At 38.0% G+C, this 24,118-nt stretch overlaps 1 protein-coding gene across 3 annotated transcripts in view; it reads right to left on the reverse strand.

Annotated features, from left to right (window-relative positions):
• Ppp1r9a (protein phosphatase 1 regulatory subunit 9A) overlaps positions 1–24,118 on the reverse strand; it is a 282,034-nt gene that overhangs the window by 123,407 nt on the left and 134,509 nt on the right. For all 3 annotated transcript variants that reach the window (XM_074064722.1, XM_074064721.1, XM_074064723.1), the window contains exon 4: positions 3,279–3,411. In XM_074064722.1, the coding sequence (XP_073920823.1) occupies positions 3,279–3,411 (133 nt within the window). The remainder of the gene's footprint in view (positions 1–3,278; positions 3,412–24,118) is intronic.

The following is a 24,118-nucleotide window of genomic DNA, read 5'->3' on the forward strand; positions in this document are numbered from 1 at the left end:
TTGCTGCGTTCAGTTCTAGGGTTTCTCCCAGAACGAGTGTCCTTGTGCACATGAAGGTTGAATGTGTGCAAGCTCTTCCACAATGCTTATGTGTACAGAGTTTCTTCACTCCACATGAATTCTCTCCTGTGCATCAAGGTTCACTGATGACTGAATCCTTGTGCACATTCATAGAGTTTGTCTGCAGAGTCTGTTCCTACAAATGAGGGATGAATAATTACTGAAAGACTGTTTACATCCATGTAAGTTCCCTAAGAGGCAATCACTGGAGACTCCTTCACACTGAAGAATGCCATGGGGTTTCTCTCCTGTATGAAATCTCTGGGATATTAGCAGCCTGCTTCAACACTTCCTCACATTCACTATCCTTGCCTGGTTTCTCTTCATTATGAATAATCACCTACAAAACCAAGATTGTGCAATGAGTTAACCTTGCCCATTCTCACGACATTCCTCTTAAGTGGGAAATTTCTGGACTGTCATTAAGTTCCTAAAACTATCCTGTGTTTTACTTCTTGGTTTTTAAGTTCATTTTCCCTGCCTTGATTCAGGCACTGTTAAATCTTTTCCATAATTCTTTTTGTTGCTCTAGAAAACTCACTCAGATTTTCTGAGCTGAAAACCTGGTTGTGAAAAGGTAGGATTCACACGAGCCATCCTGACTTCTGGTACAGATGACCTACCAGGAGAAGGGTCAACTGAAGGGCAAAACAAGGAAGAGCACATCAGCCTGCACAGACCAGAAAGTCGATGCTCTCAAATAGCTCATCTCTTCTCCGTTCAAGAACAGGTGAGGTTGAGAACCACATCCTCGAAGGCTTCTGTCTCCTACAGCTGCCCTGTCAAGAGCAGTGCCTCATCCTCCTCTGTATACAGAGTTTTCTCTCATTTTATATGATATAAATGATATAAACAGTCTGAATAACACTAGTTTTATGTGCTCTTTAAAGGTATAAAGAACCATCTTGTTCTGATTAGCTTCTATTTTTACTTAATATTTTTTGTTGGGACTGGGGTTTAAACTCAGGGCTTTACACTTGCAGAGCAGGCATTTTATTACTTGAGCCACACTTTCAGTCCATTTTGCTGTAGTTATTTTAAAGATGGGGTCTCGAGAACTATTTGCCCAGGCTGGCCTTGAACTGTGATCTCAGCCTCCTCTATAGTTAGGATTATACATTAGTCACCAGCCTGACTTGGATTAGTTTTTAGTGCTTTATTTGTAGTCATCACTCTTATTTCTTCTATGACAATTATTCTATTTTACTTGAATTGATTTTAATAACTCATATTTTGATCTCTAGGAAGTAATAAATTATTGTCAAAAAATTCCAGTGACTGACTCCTCTCATACTACATATTTGTCTTCACTTACTTTCTAGTCCTAATTTGTCTTTATTTGCTTTCAGTTTTCTTCAGTAAAGTGTTAATATATTTTATGGATCTATTCATCAAAAAAATTTGCACTAACACATATTACTATTTTTCTTTTCTGTGACTCTCAAGATACTGGGGACTGAACCCAGGGCCTCAAGCTTGTGAGGCAAACACTCTACCACTTGAGTTATGTCTCTTTGTTTTTATCTGTTTTTCAAGACAGGGTCTTGCTAACTGTGCCTGGGCTGGCCTCTGACTCGAGACTCTCCCGCCTCTGCCTCCTGAGTGGCTGGGATCACAGCATAGGCCACCATCTTCAACCATGCACACCATTTATAGCGTTCGCCTCTATTTTCCTCACCTTTGCTGCTTTGAACAAGCTGCTCTGTTTCTTTTCTTCCCCACTAACTGGGAAGTTACATTGCTCAGCTAAAGTATGAGGCAATGTGCTCTTTAAGTCTTTATATATCAGCAAATTTCTTCCCCCAGGAGAGGTAAACGCTGAGACGAACATGGGATTCTTAGATAACCAGTTGTTTTCTTCGTGGTGGCCTATGGAATTACACCTACAGCTCCCTGCTTCTTGTGTTGCAAATTAAGTCTGACTAACTAGTGTAATTAGTTGGGCCTTTCCAATACCTTTGCTTGTTCATTTGCTACAGGGTTTTATGGCCTAGTATTTTGTAAGATTTTCACTTTATCCTTGGCCCACAGGATTTTCCCAGCCAAATATAGAATGAATTTGGATTCTTTTTTTTTTTTTTTACATTCTCACAACTAAATAAGTTTTTTCTAACATGAGGCTCAAGAAAGATCTTTTGTCAGCTCAAGAAAAATTTTCTTCTGTTATTAATGTTTATTTTTTCTTCTTTCACTGTATTTTCCTCTTCTGTTGCCTACAATTTTATATGTTGGTGCTCCTTCATGACTTGGATGTATTCTCTGTCACTTGAGGATTAGTTTGGGACTTTTCTGACACTTGATCTCCTAGATCACTAATTTGAGTCCCAACAATAGTCATCTTTTCACTAAATTAAATTTCAATAATAAAATCTATTATTTGAAAATCAAGAAATCTGTTGTTGCTAATTTGCTTGTGAATGTCTTTTTAAAGCCACACATGACTCTCTGTGAGTGAGTTTTCGTTTTGGTTATTGAAGCTATCATTTGTTTGCTCTGCCTTTTTCCCAAAGCCCTCTCAAGGTATTATTTTCCCATTCACTGGCCATGTTCCAGTTCCTAAGTGCCCATTCTTACATGGGGATAGACATAGCAGGTGTTTACCTCTGTGTGTTTATCTCTGGTTCATAGGACACAGTTACTGCAGCAGAGAGGTCATCATTCCAAGGAGAAAAACCAGGACAAGCCCCTCTGCTGCCTCTTCTTCTTGCTCCCTTTCACCTTCTACCTCAGAAATAGAGAGGTTGTAGCCCCACTATGTAAATCTTCCTGGATTCCACTGCTCTCAATCTAAATCTCCATAATTTTCTAAAGGCATTTCTCATATCTACCACATCTGGAGCCTAACCATGAGTACTTTTCTTCCACAAAAAACAACACAAAACAAAAAACCAACCACCTTTGGCAACCAGTTTTCTCTGGTCTCTGTCTTTTCCAGGGATACATCAACAAAGCCTTAGGCCTCACTCACATCTTCCACATCTTAACCACCATCCCAGCCAGCTGAAGTAGATGGGTTTGAGTTGGGAGCAGGCAGGATGAAGGAGTAGTTCAATCTACCATCCACCCAGAATCCCATCAACTATTTTGAAACTTAATAGACCCTTTGTGAGAACTAAAACTTTATCTAATTCTTAGAAAAAGGCTACACTCTGGAAAAATAATGCTGTATTACTAACATAGCCAATAATGATGTGGCAAGCATCGGAGCATTCATGTACCTTTCTCTAGTTCCACTGGGAAAAGCTCCAGCTTTTCTACACGCTTTTCAAGTTCATACTCAGCAGATGCGGCCACAGGGTCAACTTCATCATTTCTCCTGTCATAGTCTTCATTGGAGTATGTGTTGAAAACCTGCAGTAAGAGGCCAAGAACAAAATGATTACACAGAAAAGATGGCTTAACTTAAAAAAAAAAAGTCTACTGGGTACCCAAAGCTACATAACTTTAAAATATCACTATGATGAATTACTTATAAACAACCATTTTATCTTTAAAATTAATTGAGATGTTAGGGAAAGGAAAATGGAATCAGAATAAAAATAACTTACTAATTTAAAAATACATGAGCATCTTATCAATTATAATAATTAAAGAGACATTAGCCACAGAACGGATTACTTGACTAGCAATATTCATCACCTTTTATATAAGCCAAATATATCATATTAAGAACAATGCAGTGTGTTTCCAGATGAACCAAGGTAAAGCATATTGAAGTCACGTAAGCAAACACCCACACTGAGTATGAACACTGCTAGCCTCAGTGGTGTAGTAAGTCAACTCTACAATCATACATTAATCACTGAAGTTGATTTCCATCCTCTGCTGTCCTGGGCTATGGTAAACTGCTCTCATCTGTCATCTCACATTTACTTGTATAAAGATTTAAATTAAATTTTCACTAGGCCTCTCTTTGAAATGACTACAAAAATATTGTCCAAAAGCTGTAGAACAAATAGAATATTGACAGCTTTCTGGCAAAAATCACTCAAAAGTCTAAAAAACATGTGACCTTCCTTTACAGCCAAAAGAAACTTGATTGTCCTTATTTCAGCTAAAATATCTGTTTGAAAAGGAACTGAAGTAGTTATCAAATTACGCTCTTACCAGGCATGGTAGCTCATGCTTGTAATCTCAGCTATTCAGTAGGTGGAGATGGAAGTATCAAAGTTCAAGTCCAGCCTGGGCAAAAAGTTAGTGAGGCCTCTTCTCAACAAATAGGCCAAGCAAGCAAGAGGGTTTACACATGAAATTCAGCTGTACAGGAGGCATAGAAAGAAAGACCATAGTCCAAGGCTGGCCGGCCCCAGGTGAGATACTATCTGAAAAATAACTAAAGTAAAAAAGGACTGGGGCCTGGCTCAATGGCTCAGGAGAACTCAGGAGGCCTGGAGTTCAATCCTCAGTACACAACAACAAAATTAACAGCTATAAAAAAAAATAGAAAACTGAACAGATGTTTGAAGATGAGAGAAGTCATATTTTACCACCTTCAAAGTTGGGCCTAGTACTGCAGAAAAATTTAAGATAGACATTATAGGAAAACAGGCAATTCTTATATTTTATATATGGTAATCTATAAACCAAGAATATATACTGTCTCTATCAAAGCAGAAGTAGTGTGATTCTTAACGACACGTACGTCTCAAAATTATGTCCTTCACAGAGGGTTTGTACTTGAGTGATACTGACTTGTAGCCTTTTTTATAGCCCTCTGCCACTTGGACCCTCGCTTAGTCTCTACCATGTTCCTTCACGGTAGTAAATGTTAATTCATCAAAATGCAATTTCTATACTGTGGAATTTGTACTTTTAAAAAAGCTTCTCAGAAAACACGCTTCCTATGTCCCTCCCATTGAATCCTCTAATTAGTTGCATGACTTTCTTTCAGCCCCTTTGATCTTTCACTTCCCTTAATTTTTTTTTTGAATAATCACTTATTCACACGTACTAACTCAACAAAAGTTTCCAGAGTACCAACTCTTGTTAACCATTGTACTAGACATTGAAGAAGGCACTGCCTCAAGTTACTAACAGCTTAGGAGGGATACAGAAATCAAAATAAGCAACTTTAGTGTAAAATGATAACTAATTAATAGGAATATACCAACTAATTTTTCCTTGTTTGCCTGAGAAAAGAATTTTGTGAAAGGGAGGAAGTTTGAGCAGAATCTCAGAGAACAAATAGGGATTCACATATTCAGGTATAGAAGAGGAAGAATATATATTTCAAATGTACGAGCTCCCTCATGCACAGGCACAGATAGGTAGACGGATAGACAGTGTTTTTTGAAAACACTGATAGTTGAGTGGACCACAATGCAACATTCCTAGGGGAGTAGCTTCAACAATACCCACACCTCACCTGAATCTGGGTCTGGTCCTTACATGTCCACTGCCATGTGTAACTGGAAATGATTCCAGTAAACGCTGCCCATCTACCTCTGCTAAGAGGTCCAAATATATGACTGGAGCACAAAGGTTTGAAGGGTATTCATTCTGACGCACAGCTCAAATTCACTAGAACTTAGTTAGGTAAATGTGTGAATATGTATGTGTGCACATGCATGCATGTGTGTGTGTATGTTTGAGTGTGTATAAAGTAAGTAAGGGAGAACTGCTTTAAATAAAATAATACCTCCCTAACTTTTGTTCAAGATTTTAAACACCATTACCAAAATATTCTTCCCTAATTAGGCTAGTTTATAATGCTCAATCACAAATATTCTGAGGTTAAACTTAAAAAAACTATAAGACTACATATTACAAAATGATAATTTTTGAAACATCTAGCAATCAGGCAACTATACCAACATTTCATTCTGTAGAAAAAAACTGATGTAAGATACTTGTCTTCTTTACTTTGTTTATAGTCTGATAAGTTACAGTGGCATGGAGGGGAAAAAAGTTACAAATAATTTTTTTTAAAAAGGGTGGAGGAGGCTGAATGTGGTGGAAATGTTATGTACACATGCATGAAAATGGAAAATTAGACCTGCTGAAACTGTTCCAGGAATGGGGGGAGAATGATGGAGGGGGTGAATTCAGCTATGGTACACTGTAAGAACTTTTGTAAATGTCACAGTGTACCCCCTGTACAACAATAATATAATTAAAAACGAAAACAATTTTAAAAAATAATTGAAAAAGAAAAGTCAGAATTCATTATTTGCAGATTAAAATAGTATTTACTTGGAAAATATGAGAAATTCAACAGAAAAATTATTAAAACTGATTAGCACTCAACAAAGCAATGTTAATTTTTAAAAATCAGCATACAAAAGTCAATAGAGTTAGAAAATACAACATAAAATGAGAAACTATAAAATACACAGCAATTACTACCTATAAATATTTAAGGATTTCCTTCTATATAAAACTTAATGAGAAAATAAAAACTCCTAAATGAGTAAAAACCCATATTTTTTTCTGGATTAAAATCTTTAACTTAAAATAGTAAAACATCCATTTTCTCAAATTACTATAAGTTTACCTTAATTTATAAATTCAAGGCGATCAAAATTAAAATCCCACCATTTTCATGGAAACTAATAAGCTGTTTGGACAAGCACAGAAAAAATTGAAACAAGCCTACTGCATATCAAGACAAGAAATAAAAACTTCATTAACTAAAGCAGTGAAGTTTGAGCCCCAGGGTAGATTTATTTTTATGGCCTGTTCTATTTCACTACTCTATTCAAATTAGTTACAGTGGTCTGTTTAAAAAACAGTATGGAAAGAGCTAGCTATCCATCTGAAGAATATTCTTGCTTCATCTCACTAACAAAAGTAGCATTCAGATTGGCTAGGAACAAAAATCTATGCATTCATACCTCAGCATCTGTGGGTGGTTGGTTCAAGGACCTTCCACTCCCCATGATACAAAATCTGCAGAAGTTCAAGTCCCTCATGTAAAACAGTGTAGTGTTTGTATACGGCATATATACGTCCTTCCACATGCTTTAAGTCATTTCTAGAATAATTATAATACCCAATACAATGTGAATGCTGCACAAATAATTGTTATTTATGTTTAGGTAATAATGATAAGAAAATGGTCTGCATGTGTTCAGTACAGACTTTTTATCTGAATATCTCCAATCTGTAGTCAGTTGAATCCATAGATACAGAAACCACAGGTACATTAGACTGTATATATTGTAAAAGTAGAAAAAAGAAACAGAATTCAACAAGGAAATGCTAATGTCCAGAAAATGACATAAAGATATTCAACTTCATTAAAAAATAAGCAGATGCAAATTAAGATAAGGCGATACCATGTATTCATCCATAAGATGGTTTTAAAAATACTGTAAATGTCCAGTGAAGTATAATGGGAGGTGATGGTGGGGTGAGAACACTTGCCTAGCATATGTGACACTCTGGGTTCAATCCCAGTACTGCCAAAAAAAAATTTTAAGTATAATTTGAAAATAGCAATCAATATTTAAGTGACATGTAAATGACTTTGAATTAATGTTATATCAAAGATTTGTAGAAATACTTGTAAACGTGCACAGAGATTGGGAGCACATTACAGATGTACTCCCAATTTGTCTATGCCCTACCCCCACAACTGGTATAGTAACAATGTTAGTATGATTTAAAGACTCCTAAACTCAGCTACATAACTTTTGCTAAATCATAAAACCAAGGTAAGCCTCAGTTTCCTTATTTACAAAATGGCTATTATAATAATATTTATGCCATAAGGTTGTGAAAATGAAATGGGGTCATCCATGTAATTGCATTTGGTTCAGTGTGGAGAAAGCTTTCTAGTACGATTAGAATGATAGCATTTCCCTAGATACCATAACTCAGACTGCCCTTTACAAACAGGTTTTTAATATTTTATCCACTAATATTTTATCCACTTAATACCTTTAAGCAAAAAAAAAATCTGCATAGCTAGCTTAATATTTGAATGTAGACTGGCTTGTCAAAATCCTACCTGTGTCCAAAAATGTATTATCATTACACAAAGGCTCATCACCTGCCACAATTTCTACTCTGGACCAGGAAGACCCTCAGAGATGAGAGGAAGGTTGATGTAAACACCTTTCCCTTTTACCTATATCATCTTGCTTCTTTCTGTTTTCTTATGATAATTCCACAATTTATACTTATATCACCCTAACTGCTCTACAAAAATATAGATAAATAATCAAATAATAACCACAGCCTCATCAACACCCAAGACCAACAGCATCCAAACCCCAATAATCAACACCATCAAGATATATGTATTTTTTATTTGCCAACTATACATCAGACAAAGGACTGATAACCAGAATATACAGGGAACTTAAAAAACTAAATTCTCCCAAAACTAATGAACCAATAAAGAAATGGGCACGTGAACTAAACAGAACTTTCTCAAAAGAAGAAATTCAAATGGCCAGAAAACATGAAAAAATGCTCACCATCTCTAGCAATAAAGGAAATGCAAATTAAAACCACGCTAAGATTCCACCTCACCCCTGTTAGAATAGCCATCATCAGCAACACCACCAACAACAGGTGTTGGCGAGGATGCGGGGAAACAGGAACCCTCTTACACTGTTGGTGGGAATGTAGACTAGTACAACCACTCTGGAAAAAAATTTGGAGGCTACTTAAAAAGCTAGACATCGATCTACCATTTGATCCAGCAATACCACTCTTGGGGATATACCCAAAAGACTGTTACTCCAGAGGCACCTGCACATCCATGTTTATTGCGGCACTATTCACAATAGCCAAGTTATGGAAACAGCCAAGATGCCCCACCACTGACGAATGGATTAAGAAAATGTGGTATCTATACATAATGGAATTTTATGCAGCCATGAAGAAGAACGAAATGTTATCATTCGCTGGTAAATGGATGGAATTGGAGAACATCATTCTGAGTGAGGTTAGCCTGGCCCAAAAGACCAAAAATCTTATGTTCTCCCTCATATGTGGACATTAGATCAAGGGCAAACAGAACAAGGGGATTGGACTATGAGCACATGATAAAAGCAAGAGCACACAAGGGAGGGGTGAGGATAGGTAAGACACCTAAAAAATTAGCTAGCATTTGTTGCCCTTAACGCAGAGAAACTAAAGCAGATACCTTAAAAGCAACTGAGGCCAATAGGAAAAGGGGAACAGATACTAGAGAAAAGGTTAGTTCAAGAAGAATTAACCTAGAAGGTAACACCCACACACAGGAAATCAATGTTAGTCAATGCTCTGTGTAGCTATCCTTATCTCAACCAGCAAAAACCCTTGTTCCTTCCTATTATTGCTTATACTCTCTCTACAACAAAATTAGAAATAAGGGCAAAATAGTTTCTGCTAGGTATTGAGTGGGGGGAGAGGGAGGGGGCGGAGTGGGTGGTAAGGGAGGGGGTGGGGGCATGGGGGAAGAAATGAACCAAGCCTTGTATGCACATGAATAATAAAAAGGAAAAAAAAAAAGATATATGTATTTTTAGTTCAGTCACCTTCATGTTGTTCCTGTATTATTTCACTGAGAAAAGCAAACAAAAGGATGTTTAAATTTAAGACTTCTTGATTCAGAGCCAAGAAGTGATAAGCTGTTCCTTGATCAAAGCAAACAAAACAAGACCTCATCCACCACTTCAGCAGAGTTAGGCTTTCAGAGGTAACGAGTTTACCATTGTATTTAGCAAGGACATTTCTGAGCTCACAACACAAAGGTCTGAAAAAGAATAAAATAAAAATGAGCTTACTATAAAATTTCAACTAGAATCATATTTAATTTTTTGATAGTTTTGAGCGACAACAAATCAGCAATATTTTTTCAAAAATAAGGAAAAAAACCCTATATTTTCTTTATTTCCTATGACACATCTTTAATCAAATGCAGGTCAAAATTAATTCGGCATGCTTTGTAAATGCTGACTGGAAGGGATCTCCCACAATGCCTCCACAAGGTCTCTATTCCAGCTGTAGACTGGGTTCCGCTTAATCTTCCTGACACATCAAAGATGGAAAATGTCCCAGGTTCCAGCATGCTGAGTTTCAGAAGATGTGCTCCTGGAGATAAGCCAAGCATTCACAGGCTCCCGCAAGTGGCCGCACTCACTGCAAGCTTCCCTGGCAAGGCCTAACTCACCTTCACATGATTTCAGTGTCTCTACTAAAAAACTAACAGAAAGCCTGAGAAGACACTCCTGCTTCAAATTTTTAAAAGCAAATGGCAACAAAACATTCCCCAAAAGGAAGATCCTGATAGTCTTATAGCAATGTATAATCTCAAATTTCCTTAGCTTCCCCCAGAACCAATTTGCTTACTGACTTACAATAGTAAGAACTATATAGTTTCTTGATTACCCAGCATGCACCATGGAACATGTTAGGTTCTTGCTGTAAAATATAGCAAGTCAAGCTGGAGTTCACAATTTATAGGCATTTTGGACACAACACCGATTGTCTCCAAAGATTCTAAATGGATTTCTTCCTCTACAACCTCGTATCATGTTACAATGAAAGAAAATCTCAAACTAAATTCTGTTACAGGAGAAAACATGGATGAGTAGGAAGGTGCAAAAACAGAGATCCACAGCCCCATCTCATTGACTCAGTAAAGCCGACTTCTGTCCTCAAGTTGTTTTGAAAAGTAACTCCTGCAGAAAGGTTTCCATAAAGCCATATAATAAGATGCATCTAACATTCTACATGCATCACTCAACAGAATCCTACCTGCCAGAATGCAGGAGCAAATGGAGTAGTACAGTGACATGTTACTCTAAAAGCTGATAACCTGCTGGCCTTGCCTGACCTGGAATCCATTGACATAAGACATTTCTAAGACTGATCCATATATCTTCTATATCATTCCTTTCACCAGTCATTTGTAACAGTCCTAATTTAATAAACTGCCTTGAGTACCTTTAAGATATTTATCTCCTGAGTATAGACTTCTAATTAGAGTCTTGTAAAAATACTATTTAATCTTAAAGTGTGTGTTTATGATTTGGGTACCTGAAAGACCAACTAAATAAAGGCTCCTAAAACAGTTATATCCATACATATTATGTTGTACATGCAGAAGTAATTTGGAGTAAATTTCAGACAACATAAAACTATATGAAAATTATTTTAACTCTTTATCAATCAATCCAGTAAGGCAAAAAAGTATAAAGGGAATGTCCACTTCCGTATTTTTCCATGAGAAACTTGAGGTTCAGAAGATAATATTATCTAATGAAGACAAAGTCTATAAAGTCAAAAGGTATGTTTCCCTAGTTATAAACCTACTGTGGATTACTAAAAAACAAAAAGTTTAAAAGACAAAACAGAGAATGAAAAATACTGAAACAACTCATCTGTATATGAATATAATACAATGCACTGTAGTGTAAGCTGCTGAATATCAGGGAGCATGGTGATAAGAGAATGAGTAACAGGCTGGGGGTTAATTTAATTAAAGCATGATAAATACAGGCCTGAAGTACCAAGGCAAAATCCCCTTGGACTGTCAATATTCACTTCACAAAAATGAAGTGCAGGGGGGTAGGTACCAGTGGGAGTTGGGTGGGTATAAGGAAGGGATGAATGAGGGTGAATGTTGGATGTATTTTGTATGCATATATGAAAGTGGAAGAATGAAACTTGTTGAAATTGTTCTAAGAAGGGGGGAAGGGAGAGACAGAGAGAGTGATGGAGGGAGTAAATCTAACCAAGGTATATTGTAAGCACATATATGCAATGTATCCACCTATAGAACTATTATATGCTACCAAATTTTAAAAATATAATAAAAATTTTAAAAAATACTACTCTACGTAATGGGAGGTAAAGAGCATAAAGTATGATGGTTCAAATGGCGGCACAAAAAGGCTGAATTTGTCAGTTCTCCATAGAAACAGAATCATTAGGATATAAATACATATACTTTATTTTACAAATATAATATATTTTATCTTACTTATAAAGCAGATTTGTTTTAAGGGACTGGCTTCTCTGACTCTGGAGGCTGGCGAGTCTACAATCCATAGGGTAGGCCAGCAGGCCAGAGACCCAGAGCAGAGACCAGGCTTCGGCTTCTGTCCAAAGGTAGTCTGCTGGCAGAATCCCCCTTTTCACTGGTGGTCAGAATTTTTCTATGTAAGTCTCTAACCGATCCAACATTAGGGAGGGCAATCTGTTTTATCCAGATTTAAGTGTTAATCTCATCTGAAAAAAATACCTTCACAGAAACAGCTAGAATATTTGCCCAACAGTGGCAATCATTGCCCTACCTAACTTGACACCCAAGATTAGCCATCACAAAGCCCTTCAAACAGATCATTCTCTGGCTTCCAGACTGGACTTTGCGGTATTTAATAAGGATGCACAGTCAGAGGAATATCCTTTGCTTTTTTTCCTTTTTTTTTTTTCCCAAGATTCTGAGGCTTGAACTCAGGGCCTTGTGCTCAACAGGTAAGTACTCTACCACTAAAGCCTCACCTCTAGTCCAGAATATGCTTTTCTTAAAAGCACGTAGAAATAAGACCACAGGCTTATACCTACAACTTATTCAGATACTCCTGACAGATTAAAGTTCTTCACATGGATGACATCATAATTTCCCTAGCTAAACTCCTAAGTTAGAAAACATAAGGTCATACTAGCTATGACTACAGTCGGAAAGAGTGCTGAGGGGACCCTGCATTAGGACCGAATGTGGAAAGCAGTGGCAATGACAACTTGTGCCACCCTGTTCTGAGCTTGACTAGCTCTCAGGCCCTTAGGTGTAGGAAGGCAGGCTCAGATCTGACGTGGCAGGCTCCTGGGGTCTAGAATCAGTTTTCAACCTAAGACCTAACCAAAATTCCTTCTACTACATATTACTCTGATGGTAACTCTTCAGTCACACCTGCATTTGAAAGCAAGTTAATTAAATGCATGAATTCTAAGTTGTGACTTAATTCATATCACATTATTTATTCAAATTTTGGAACATTCTCACACAAACATGCAACTCCATGGAGCTGAGGACAAACCATTAGGATCCAGACTTCCATCAAAATAAAATCATTATGTGTTTTACATAGTCAAGTTTTTAATTCACTTTCTCACGCCATCAGTTTTGTTGACTCTTCATTCCTATTACATCCAAATGATCTAGTAGACAGTGTATATGCCAAAACAAAACATTACTCCACTGCCCTCAGTTAAATATGGGTCAGGAAGGCAGTGGAGATGCCTTTACACAGGTAAAAGATAATATCCACAATCTACTTTAGCAAAGGGAGATTTTGGAGGGATAAAATCTGAGAATGTTGATGAGCTGGATGCATTCCTTCAGACATGCAAATCCACATAATAACTCAAACTCTGGATTCAGCAGTAATGTACAAGAGGGGACATGTATTCTCTTCTATAACCCATCTGAGCTAGCCAAATAAAGGGTAAACCAGTCTATCTTTGGAGATGTCAGTGCTGTAAGTGACATTTCTAGTTCTCTCTCTGGGTGCACTGGGGTATAATAGTTGTCTGCCCTTTCTTATGCTGGGGTAGAGTTGTATGTATACTCCTGACCACTGGGTTCTGGGCAGAAATTATGTATTTATGCCTGTTTCTGACTAAGGCATTTTATTGTAGAGGCAAGACCTCCTGGTGTCACTTTCATCCTATGTTACTGCAATCTGGAAAATGTGCTTAATAAAAAATGGAGCCTCTACAAGTTTAAGTAGCTGAGGGACTACAATGAACACAAAGAATTTTCCTTTGACTTAAAATGGACATGCAGCAACGAGTGAGAATAAACATTCTGTTAGAAGATGTTGGGATCATTTAGTAATGTAATATAAATTAGCCTGTCTTAACCAGTCTATCATCTAAAAGGAATACTTGTCCACTATTAGGATGGATTGCAAAGATCTGATTTTGGTTTAAAAATGTAAAAAATCAGGGCCAAGAGACAGACTACCAGAAACATTTCACCTCATTTAAAGTGAAATACTAATGAGTCAGTTAAAGAACCCAGAGAACTCTCAAAAGCACTAGATCTAATTAGGAGCCCTATGTCTTCAGAATCAGCCAAGTCCCAAGAGCCTAGTCTCTAAGAGCCTCAAGAAGGGGATATCTCCCCCACACACACCCATTCTGGGTGGTCCTAGAACTTCTCTTCAATTTCTCCTCACCCAAGACCAAAACATGGAAAGCAACATGGGATAGCTGTTGATAGTGGTACCAAACACACCTTCCACATAACTGACCGGTCACATATTCCTTCTGTTACACAATACAAAGAGGTAGTGCTTCAGAACAAGTTCTTATCTAAAATCTAAAGAGGGAGTGCTGGTGGCTCACACCTGTAATCCTAGCTCCTCAGGAGGCAGAGATCAGGAGGATCAGTGCTCAAGGCCACCCTGGGCAAAGAGTTTATGAGACCTTATCTCAAAAATACCCAACACAAAAAGGGGTTGGTGGAGTGGCTCAGTGGTAGAGTGTCTGCCTAGTAATTGAGAGGCCCTAAGTTCAAGCCCCAGTACCATCAAAAAAAAAGCACAAAAGTCTAAAGGAATAAGCAAAATGGCCATCAGCAGGATTCAGTAGAGATACTGAAAAAAAGTTATGCTGCCAAGTCCTCTTAATTCATATGATAATATTCTTCCTATATTATCTGAAATGCCATGAACTGTCATATCCCCAAATATATTCATAGAAAGGATATAAATCCCTATGATAGAATCAAACATACATTTTTGCACTATTGATAGCACTGAGCACCTCATACACTTGTAGATGATTGACAACAATATAGAGAGAACAAAAATTCTTCAAATTTAGAATAGCAATAGTTGACTACATGGAAAGTTAAATATTTATATATATGACACAGTATTCAAAATAAGTGGAGTTTTCTTCAGGTCACATACACAGAAATTATTAGTGAAATAAGAAAATTGGAAGGTGCAATAGCTCTTGATTTTGACATAATAGAATTCAAGTGTATCTATTAACATTTACCTTCAAATGTGTTGTTAAAGTACTTAAAATCTTAAAGTAAGTTCTCCTTACAAAAATAGCATATGGCATTAAAGTAACCAGGAAAAAGTTCCTTCACAAATAGATACCAAGATCACTCCAAATTCTGAGATAATGAAGCCCAAATTAGTGAATTTTTTTCCAAAAGACAGTTTAACAAAGAACTGGGCAATTCCACTGATATTAATGTTTTCCTTGCTGTTTTGCAAATTATTATAAACAATTAAACATTTCCATGAGAAATTACCAATGTTTTCTTTCAGCTCAGCCAGTCTTTTACTTTAAATGAGACATATGCTTTACAAACTGACAACTGGTGGCCAGCATGAAATAAACTGGTGGCCTTGGTACAGTTCCCACTAGACAGGTGTCCTCATTATCAAGAAAATTTGGCTAATTAGTCCAATTGGCACCTTTTGGGGGGGAGTGCAAGGGGCAATCTTCTAAGAGAAATGAATGACTTGTCATTCCCAGAAGTACAGAGGCATCAGGGTAAGTTGGTAAATCAGTTTCTGTACCAGCAGTTGTCTTAGCAGTTGGTACTCACTTTTTTTCTACTACAAGTGCCAGCAGTGTTTCTAAACTAAGATTATTCTAAACTATCTGAGTAGGAAAACAGAGCAAGAAGAGTACTATGGGGTGGGGGGGTTAAAAGGGGGAAGGTAGGGTATTAGCCATGAGGTATGCAAGCCTCTTAAGCATGAGAAAGGGAAGTGAGATGTGCCAGTTCCTCAGGTACGGTTTACACTTTTCCATGAAAAGCCCCTAGAAGTAACCCCACCTTTGATGAAGGAGGCTAAGAGGCATCATGAAACCTAAAAGCTGAACTCCAAGGTCTAGAGAAACTTAAGAGTGCCTCAGGCCCAAGATTTTGTCTGGAAATAGAATAAAATATTCTTGAAAGGAACTTGACTTTGTTCAAGGAGATCATCTGAAGTATCAGTGTGTGCTAAAGAAAGAAGGGCTCCTAACACCAGGTGCTCTGCAGAACCCTAGAAATTGTGCATAGCCCCAGGGTGCTAGAAGAGAAGGCAGAAATATGAAAGAGGCTGAGTTACCTGTGTCTTAGACATGGTTTGAATTCATTCCCCCAAGGGTTCATGTGTTAAAGATTTGCCCCCAGTGGCAGTGTCAGGAAGCGATATAAAATCTGTAAGAAGCAGGAGACAGTGGGAGGTCAACTGAGGGTACTGCCTTTGGAAGGCACTGTGGGATCCTAGTTTCTGCCTTCTTGCTTGGCACTGTGATCTCTCCCTCTGGTATGCAATTCTGCTTCTGTGATGCCATCCAGCTTAAGATGTTCACTAAAGGTAAGGTGCCACACCCCTGAACCTCCAGAACTGTGAGCTTAATAAGTATCCTTTCTTTATAAAGTACTCAGTCCTAGGAATTTCATCATGGCAATGAAACATGAACTAATCTACCAGCTGAACAAGTAAGTGAGGCTGTCAAGAAGGTTAACTTTAGTGTGGAAGAAGAAAGAAATGTGATACAAAGCATCCTAGTGGGAGGTGAATTAAAATTGATTCTGATCCTTAGATTAAAAGGGAGGAGGGGCTGAAGACAGGCGCCTCATACCACTGTGATGGCCTTTTGACATGTCAACATGAGCAGACCAATATTCCCAGCTATTTAATCAGACACTAAGCTAAGTGTCATTAAGTATTCTGTAGATGTGATTGAAGTTCAAATTCAGTTGACTTTAAGTAAGAGAGATTATCTTCAGTAATATGAGTGGGTCTGAGTTAATTAGTTGAAAAGCCCAAGGAGCAGAGAGCTAAGGCGTCCTGGAGATGAAGGGAGTTCTGTCGGTGGTGGCAAATTCACCCCACGCCTTGGAGTTCCCACCTCCCAGCTTTATGTACTCCCACAGGTTTCAGATGAACATAGCCAGATCCTCCAAATTTACGTAAGCCAATTCTTTGCAATAAATCTGTTAATATGTGTCTCCAATTGGCTTTTCTTCTTTGACAGAACAGTGACTGATGAGCCAAAATTTCAACTCTTCATTAAGGGAAAAGGAACAGTATTTAGAGCAATAGCTTTCAAAGTACTGACTGACCTACAGAGCTTATGAGGCAGTTTAATAGCTCGGAAGGGGCATTGAGAAAGGTAAGCAGAAAAGGCTAGGGTAGAAAACAGCATTCATTCAAGTAGAAAGAGTACATATCACACTTTAAAACCTTCAGTTTCAAATAAACATATGCATACACACATCTGTATCATGTCCCATTGTAAAGTAATTATGATTTAGAGACAAAAGCAACAGTAGCACATAGGAAATAATTTAAAAAGTCAAAGCAGAGAATATAAGCTTCTCAAACTACTGAGTCTGTGAATGATGGCTTGAGATGCAGAAATAATTATTCTTCATATTTCCTCTTTTTTGAGCCATTGATTCTTATTCAAATTCTCACTGAATGTGAATTCACTGGTAGGCACTGTGCTCCGTACTGCAAACACCTAATGAATCTCACATCTGTGACCTGTGACTGCAAACAAGAAAAGAACTATCAAAGGATAGAGTGCAACACCCTAGGAGCACAAAGGAGCCATATCTAAGACAACCCAGGAGAGAAGGGCACAGAGGTAAGCAAGAAAGTATTTCCTGAGTTACCCTAAAAACAGACTTCACCCAGCTGTGAAAGGGATTAGAGGGGACCAGAATTTTGAGAGAAGACGTGAGCTCTAGGAGTAAGAGGAATCCTCCACCTTCACCCTTTTAGGGACTTGGTGGGAGTCAGGCCCTCTGCAGGTGTGAGACCTTTCCCAAAAGTGCCCCTGTGGCATCACCACTTATTCATGCAGCAGCAGAAGGAAGGCGGGATATGGTCACCTGTCTTTGTAGAGGGTCTGAAGCAAGAAGACCAAAGGCAGCATCAATTGCAGAAGGACCAGAAGGTGTGAGGTACCAAAGTCCCTCTTCATGGTGAGTTGGGCACAAGAGGGCCACGCAAGTGACAGCACAGTAAAGGACCTCCTTTGCTGAATATATCTGCAACAACTTTAGGGAGAAATTATGCAGAAATACATGCATAGTAAAGTCCTATCTGAAATCCTATACTTAAGTGACGTGCTAACCTCTGAAAGAAAACTGTACTGAGTTTTAAAACCATCTCCAAGGGACAAATATTAAAAACAAAGGTTATACAACTACCTAAGCTCTTACAAACAGGTCCGAATCTGAGAGAGGTAAATGGAAATGCCTTAAGCAGAGATCTAGTAACACCATGGAAATTTTTTATTTTGGTAAGGGTCATGAGTAAAATGTACTTAATTTTTAAACTCTGCACACACATGGTGGGAAAAGCTGAATTACAAGACTGAAGCACAACCAAGCAATTGTTAGGGACTGCCTCTGTACCTAAGGACAAAAGCCGTGGTACAGGCTGAGCTTGTAAGACTAAGACTAGATGCAAAGGGAACTTAACTGCACTCTGGGCAGCTGTGACCCATGTTAAAATTAATCATGTTACCCTCATAAAGCAGGAAAGACTCTGCTTTCTTATAAACAAATTGTCTCTTCCATTTAGACTGTTCGAAGAACTATAGACAAATGTAATTGACCAATTGTCACTGAAAATGTTAATATACAGCTAAACCTACCAATGCTATCTGTCTCATGTTTCCCTTATTTATAGGCAAAACCTAAAAGGCAGAAGTGCTTTTGCAGGAAACAAGATAATCACTGATCTTTATCAAAACATGTGGAAGACAGTGTTGTCCCATTATTCTTGGTGTGTTGGAAGAGAAAACTGCCACAATACCCATTACCGTGGGATTAATGGTCAAATCTGGGGACCGCTGACCCTTGAATCACACTAACTTTGACCTCATATATCTTGTAATAGAACTGACGGCTTTGTAAATATTGAGAGAGCCACTATGCTTCTTAAATCAATTGTCTCCACGACCTCAGAAACTGCCCACAAAAAGATCACAGCAAAGATGGGAGGTAATTTCTGTTAAAATACGCAAAGGCTCTGTAAAGAGAAAAAAAGGACAAAACTTCCCTGCTAGCTTGGCTCCTGATTCTGTGCACATAGTCCACTCTTCTAGACCAGCTCGATGCCTTGGATAGCACCTCAAATTCAAAGAACCCCTAAGGAAAATTACAGTGTCTCCTGCGCTCTGTCTTCTGAAAGGCATTTCTCGTTTGAGAACAACAAATGTTCACATGGGCTTGCAAAGGCAGTCAATCATATAACAACTACTCTTCTCCCCACACAGCCCTCGACAAAATTAATAAAAAATCTACTACTGATTCTGGTTTCAGAAGGATTCTTATTCTACTCACTTCATAATCTCTCTGTCTGCTCTAGCCACTTCATATTCTCAAGATAATCTCCAGTGGTTATCTTGTCAACTAACTTTATTGCATTCTGTCTCAAAACTTTGCTATAATTTATGACACAACCACAGCAGGGAGCCATTCCTAACGTGTGAGTTAAGTCATGTCACTATGGGTTGGGACATAGCTTAGGAGAAGGAATTGGGATGAGAGGACAGAGAGAGTGATTTTTTGAGGGATACCTTCTATATATACCTTTTTGTAATTTTCAAATATATGGTGACCAAGCACTCCTTTCTAATGGGTTTGGGGTATGAAGGATACCCTAAAAAGTCTCCTAAGGTTCTTCATTTCCTAGAGAATAAAATCTAAACATTTAGAAGCACATCATTCAAAGTCCTCTGACTCCAGCTTATAGTCTGACCTTTACCTAGCACTACTTCCTTTCAATTATGAAAAAAACAAACAATAACAACAAGGCCAGCACCAGTGGCTCATGTCTATAATCACAGCTTCTTGGGAGGCTGAGATCAAAAGGATCCAGGTTTGAGTTCACGCCAGGCAAATAGCTCTCAAGACGCCATTTCAACCAACGGCAGGATGTGGTGGTATGACCTGTTACCCTAGTGATGTTGGGAAGTTTAAAATAAGAGGATCGCTATCTAGGCTAGTCTAGGCAAAAAGGCAAGACCCTATCTCCAAAATAACAAAAGCAAAAATGGCTGGAGGCATGACTCAAACTGTAGAGCCACCTGCCTAGTAAGTGCAAAGCCAAATCCCACTAACCCCGCCCCCCCAGGTATTATTTTGTTATATTTTGTAAGGCCTATTTTTTATTTTTCTCTTCTATAGCTTTGTCACATTACAGTGTATTTGTTGTATTTATTTGTGACTAGGAGGACTGGGGAGTCTTATTCATCTTTTTATTGTTCACGATACAATGAACAATTGGAATTGTCAGTGACCTAAATATAGTTGGTACCTTAAATGAGAACCACTGCTGAAAACAAGAAAAGTGACCTTTGGAAGATATAAAATCACAAAAGATTTAAAATAAAACTTACAACTTCAAAACAAGTAAGTCCTCACATACCCACAGTTTGGGATGACCTTTAAGGAAATAAACCAGCTAAAATAGTCAATTAGCATAATCATTTGCAAGGCTATATCTTGTTGTTAAGAGATGTCTTAACAACATGGTCTAAATGATTATGTTAGGAATCAAGGATGACCAAAAAAATGGAGCATTTACTACTAAAATTAATTTTATTCATACTGTAAATATCTGAACTCATAATTCATTTAATGTATTGTGAAATGCTAAAATACAATTACACTGCTATGAATAGTTCAGTCAAGAGTAATTAGCTTTATTGATTATAAAAGTGTATTATTTGAGAGATATAATATTAATATTGGGTTCTGTGGATGAAATGATTGATTGTCATAAAAAATTAAGATGTTAAGATGTTTAAAAGTATTCCAGTGGTTATTAAAAAATGAATTTAAGTAAGTAAATATATAAAAGTGACTGGCTCCCATTGTAGCCTTGAGTACAGCATCTGTTCCTGTATGATAAGAGGTCAGTTAAGGCCTTAATACCCCACAACTGTGACAGATTTGTTGATTAAAATACAGCAGCCACTGTCACAGCTTTATATTCTGGTCATGGTGGTCCATCCCTAAGAAATTCCGTCTGCTGGTGCCTGTCCTTTTCCAAGCCAAAAAAACAAACAGTCCATTGTATGAGAGCTGAGGTCTGCCAAAACCTGTTCCCATGTCATCCCCACCTGCCACACTGACTTCGGGAGAGTAAATGTATGTGCCATGTGTTTCAAACCACAGCATAGATGGACTCAAATGTCCCCTTGCCTCTTGTGAATCATCTTGGCATAGCCAAAGCAATAAGAACAAAGTTCAATACAAAGATCTATGCCTCACCCTCTCACTTTGGGAGAAACCCAAAACACAGATATCAATTTCTTAAATATTTTGGAACCTCACTATGACAGTACTCTCCAATTCAATGACCTCTCTTTTCCAGAACGCCTGGATTCCTTTATCAAGCATTTAGGACTCACATGCCGTCTTTCATTTTTTTCTTACTGTTCAACTCTTTAAATCTCCTATCTGGCATTTTCAGCACAGGACTGGTGTCTTAGTCCCATTCTTAATCCCCAGCACTAAGCATTATACTGACACAGGGCGTCTTTTCAACAGATGGTTGTTGTTAGAAGTGCCTGATAAATGCAGTTCTTTTGGAAATTCTGTAACTTAACTCCCGTGAACAGGGACTTCATTCATTCATCAAAACAACTGCTCAAGTTTTCCAGATATGCTGGCAAGATGACCAAAGGGAACTTCCTCGCTGTCTGATCTTCCCTGCTGGCTTTTTCCATAAGTACTGATATGCAGGGCACCCAAGATTCAGCAGTGGCTACAGTCAGCAGAAAAACTCAACATGGGGCCTGTGATAACCAGGAAGTAAGAATATCAGGCACAGGACCAAAACAGCTGCTCTTCTGATGGCTGGGCCTGTTCTACTGCTGGCTTTCCTTCTAGTCCTTTCTCACTGTGTATAGAGTGGAAATGTATAGCCATCAGCCCCTGATTCTAAGAGGGAAAAGATTTCAACAGTATAAGGTAGACTCTGAGGTGAACCTACCCACTAGCAAACCTGAATGGACTCTTCCTTCAACTCTAGTCAAAAACGTCTAAACAGAGTCAGGCATCATGGTACGTACCTCTAATTCCAGCTACTGGGGAGACTTAAGACAGAAAGGCCAGCCTGGGTAACATAGAAAGACTCTGACTCAAAAAATAAAAATCAGGACTGGGGGTGTAACTCAGTGATACAGTGCTTGCTTGGCATGTGTCAGGCTCTGAGTTCAATTCCCACTAAGGGGAGGTGGGGAAGTCTAAAACGGAAATGACAGGTAGGTGATAACAAGCAGGTAAGGAGGAGAATGGTACGTACAGCTACCATTTAAGTGATTCTTCTCATTTAAATCTCACAATCATCTTTTGTTTTTTGTCGTTTTTCAGATTGGTGAACCTCAAGTGAAAGAGAAAGAGAGAGAAGGAAGGGAGAGAAGGAGGGAGGGAATAATTTGTTAACTGAAATTCAAGCCAAGGTTTAACTGAGTTAAAAGTTTATGCTCTAGCTTTGGATGCAGCTCAGTAGTGCGAGAGCTTACCAGCTTAGCATGTTCAAGGCTAAATTCATCCTCCAGGACAAAAAAAAAACTGGTATAGTGAGCCCAGGCCAGCCTGGGCTACACAGCAAGACCCTGTGCCAATAAATAAATAAAATAATATGCTATCTAAAAATACTCATTACCAAACCTTGAATGATAGGTGGGCATTAAGTCTTTCCATGTACTTTAAAAGAAAGTTTGTCTGACTTTATATTAATTTAAAATACATTTTGGTAACATTCCAAGTATTCAATTATATCATGATAACTGATGTTCATTTATAGTGATGAGCCTAAGGTACAGAAAGATTGTGTATTTTACAAATCTTAAATGCAAAACAAAATCATATTCAGTTATGTTTAACTTTATAAGCATATATTTGCCAACCAGTTTAGAAACTATGCCCCACAGTTAAGCTGTCATTGATCCAAGAAAAGGATCAGTGAGTTCTGAACTTAAATACTACCGACCAAAGGCTTGATCCTCAAAAACAAAGGAGATTTAAGATCTCATTTCCTGTCCAACAAGCCTAGTTCCTGGGACACTTTAATTCTATGATCATGCTATAGGAAAGACAACTGTACATTCTCTCTCCCACATCTGGCTAAGAACTGCTCAGTGGAAAATCACTGTTCATGGTGAGCCAAAAAAAAAAAAAAAAACTATGCTTCAGTTGAAGTTTTCTGAGTTCAGTTCACAATGGCTTTTTGTGTGTATGTCTATGTGGAATAAGTTTTTCACCATGAGAAAACAGAAAAACTAGTCTTGAGTCACATCTATAGATGATATACTGATCCATGTGAAGAATAAAACTTTATTTAAAACTCAGTAATATTACAATTCAGTTTAACTCAGAAAACAATTTAGCTTCTAGAATATACAGTGGCAAAATTTTACAACCAGATGGGATCATCTGATTCTTCTGGCTGTGCAGCATCCTAGTGAAAAAATGCTAGGCAAGAGCCACCACCTTGCCAATGCCCTCAAAGCAATGACTACTAACTGATCAAGTCAGGGGGAAGGACAAAAGACATATGTGCCATATCTGATCCAGTCTCATGTATTTTACATTGCAGAGAGAAGGTCCAAATTCACAGTTATTCATGATGACACTAGAAAAAAGTTTCAGGACATGTTAGCGTACCCTTAATAATTGTCTTGTACTCCATAGTTCTTAATAAAAAGGACAAGTAGCAAGGTAAGTTCTTTCACATGGAAAAAAAACTGAGCCCTTCTCAGGAAATTCTTCCAATTTGATGTCACAGTTATACTTCACATGAGTTTTATGCATTAGAAAGCATCTGAAGTGTGGAACCAGTGGCTTACACCTATAACCCCAGCTGCTCGGTAGGCAGAGAACAGCAGGAAAATAATTCTCAAGACCCATCTCCAAGGTAACCACAGCAAAATGGACTGGAGAGGTAGCTCAAGCAGTAGAGAGTCTGCTTTGCAAGCATGAAGCCCTAAGTTTAAACCCCAGTCCCACCAAAAAAAAAAAAAAAAAAGCATTTTAAAAAGGAGGCAAAAATGATGATAGTTGTTTTAAGGTATCTAAATTATTAATTTGCTTTTATTGCTGCTAATATTCTATGGTTTGATTTTC

This window comes from Castor canadensis, chromosome 2 (assembly GCF_047511655.1).
Source record: "Castor canadensis chromosome 2, mCasCan1.hap1v2, whole genome shotgun sequence".
In the NCBI taxonomy this organism is placed as follows: Eukaryota; Metazoa; Chordata; class Mammalia; order Rodentia; family Castoridae; genus Castor; species Castor canadensis.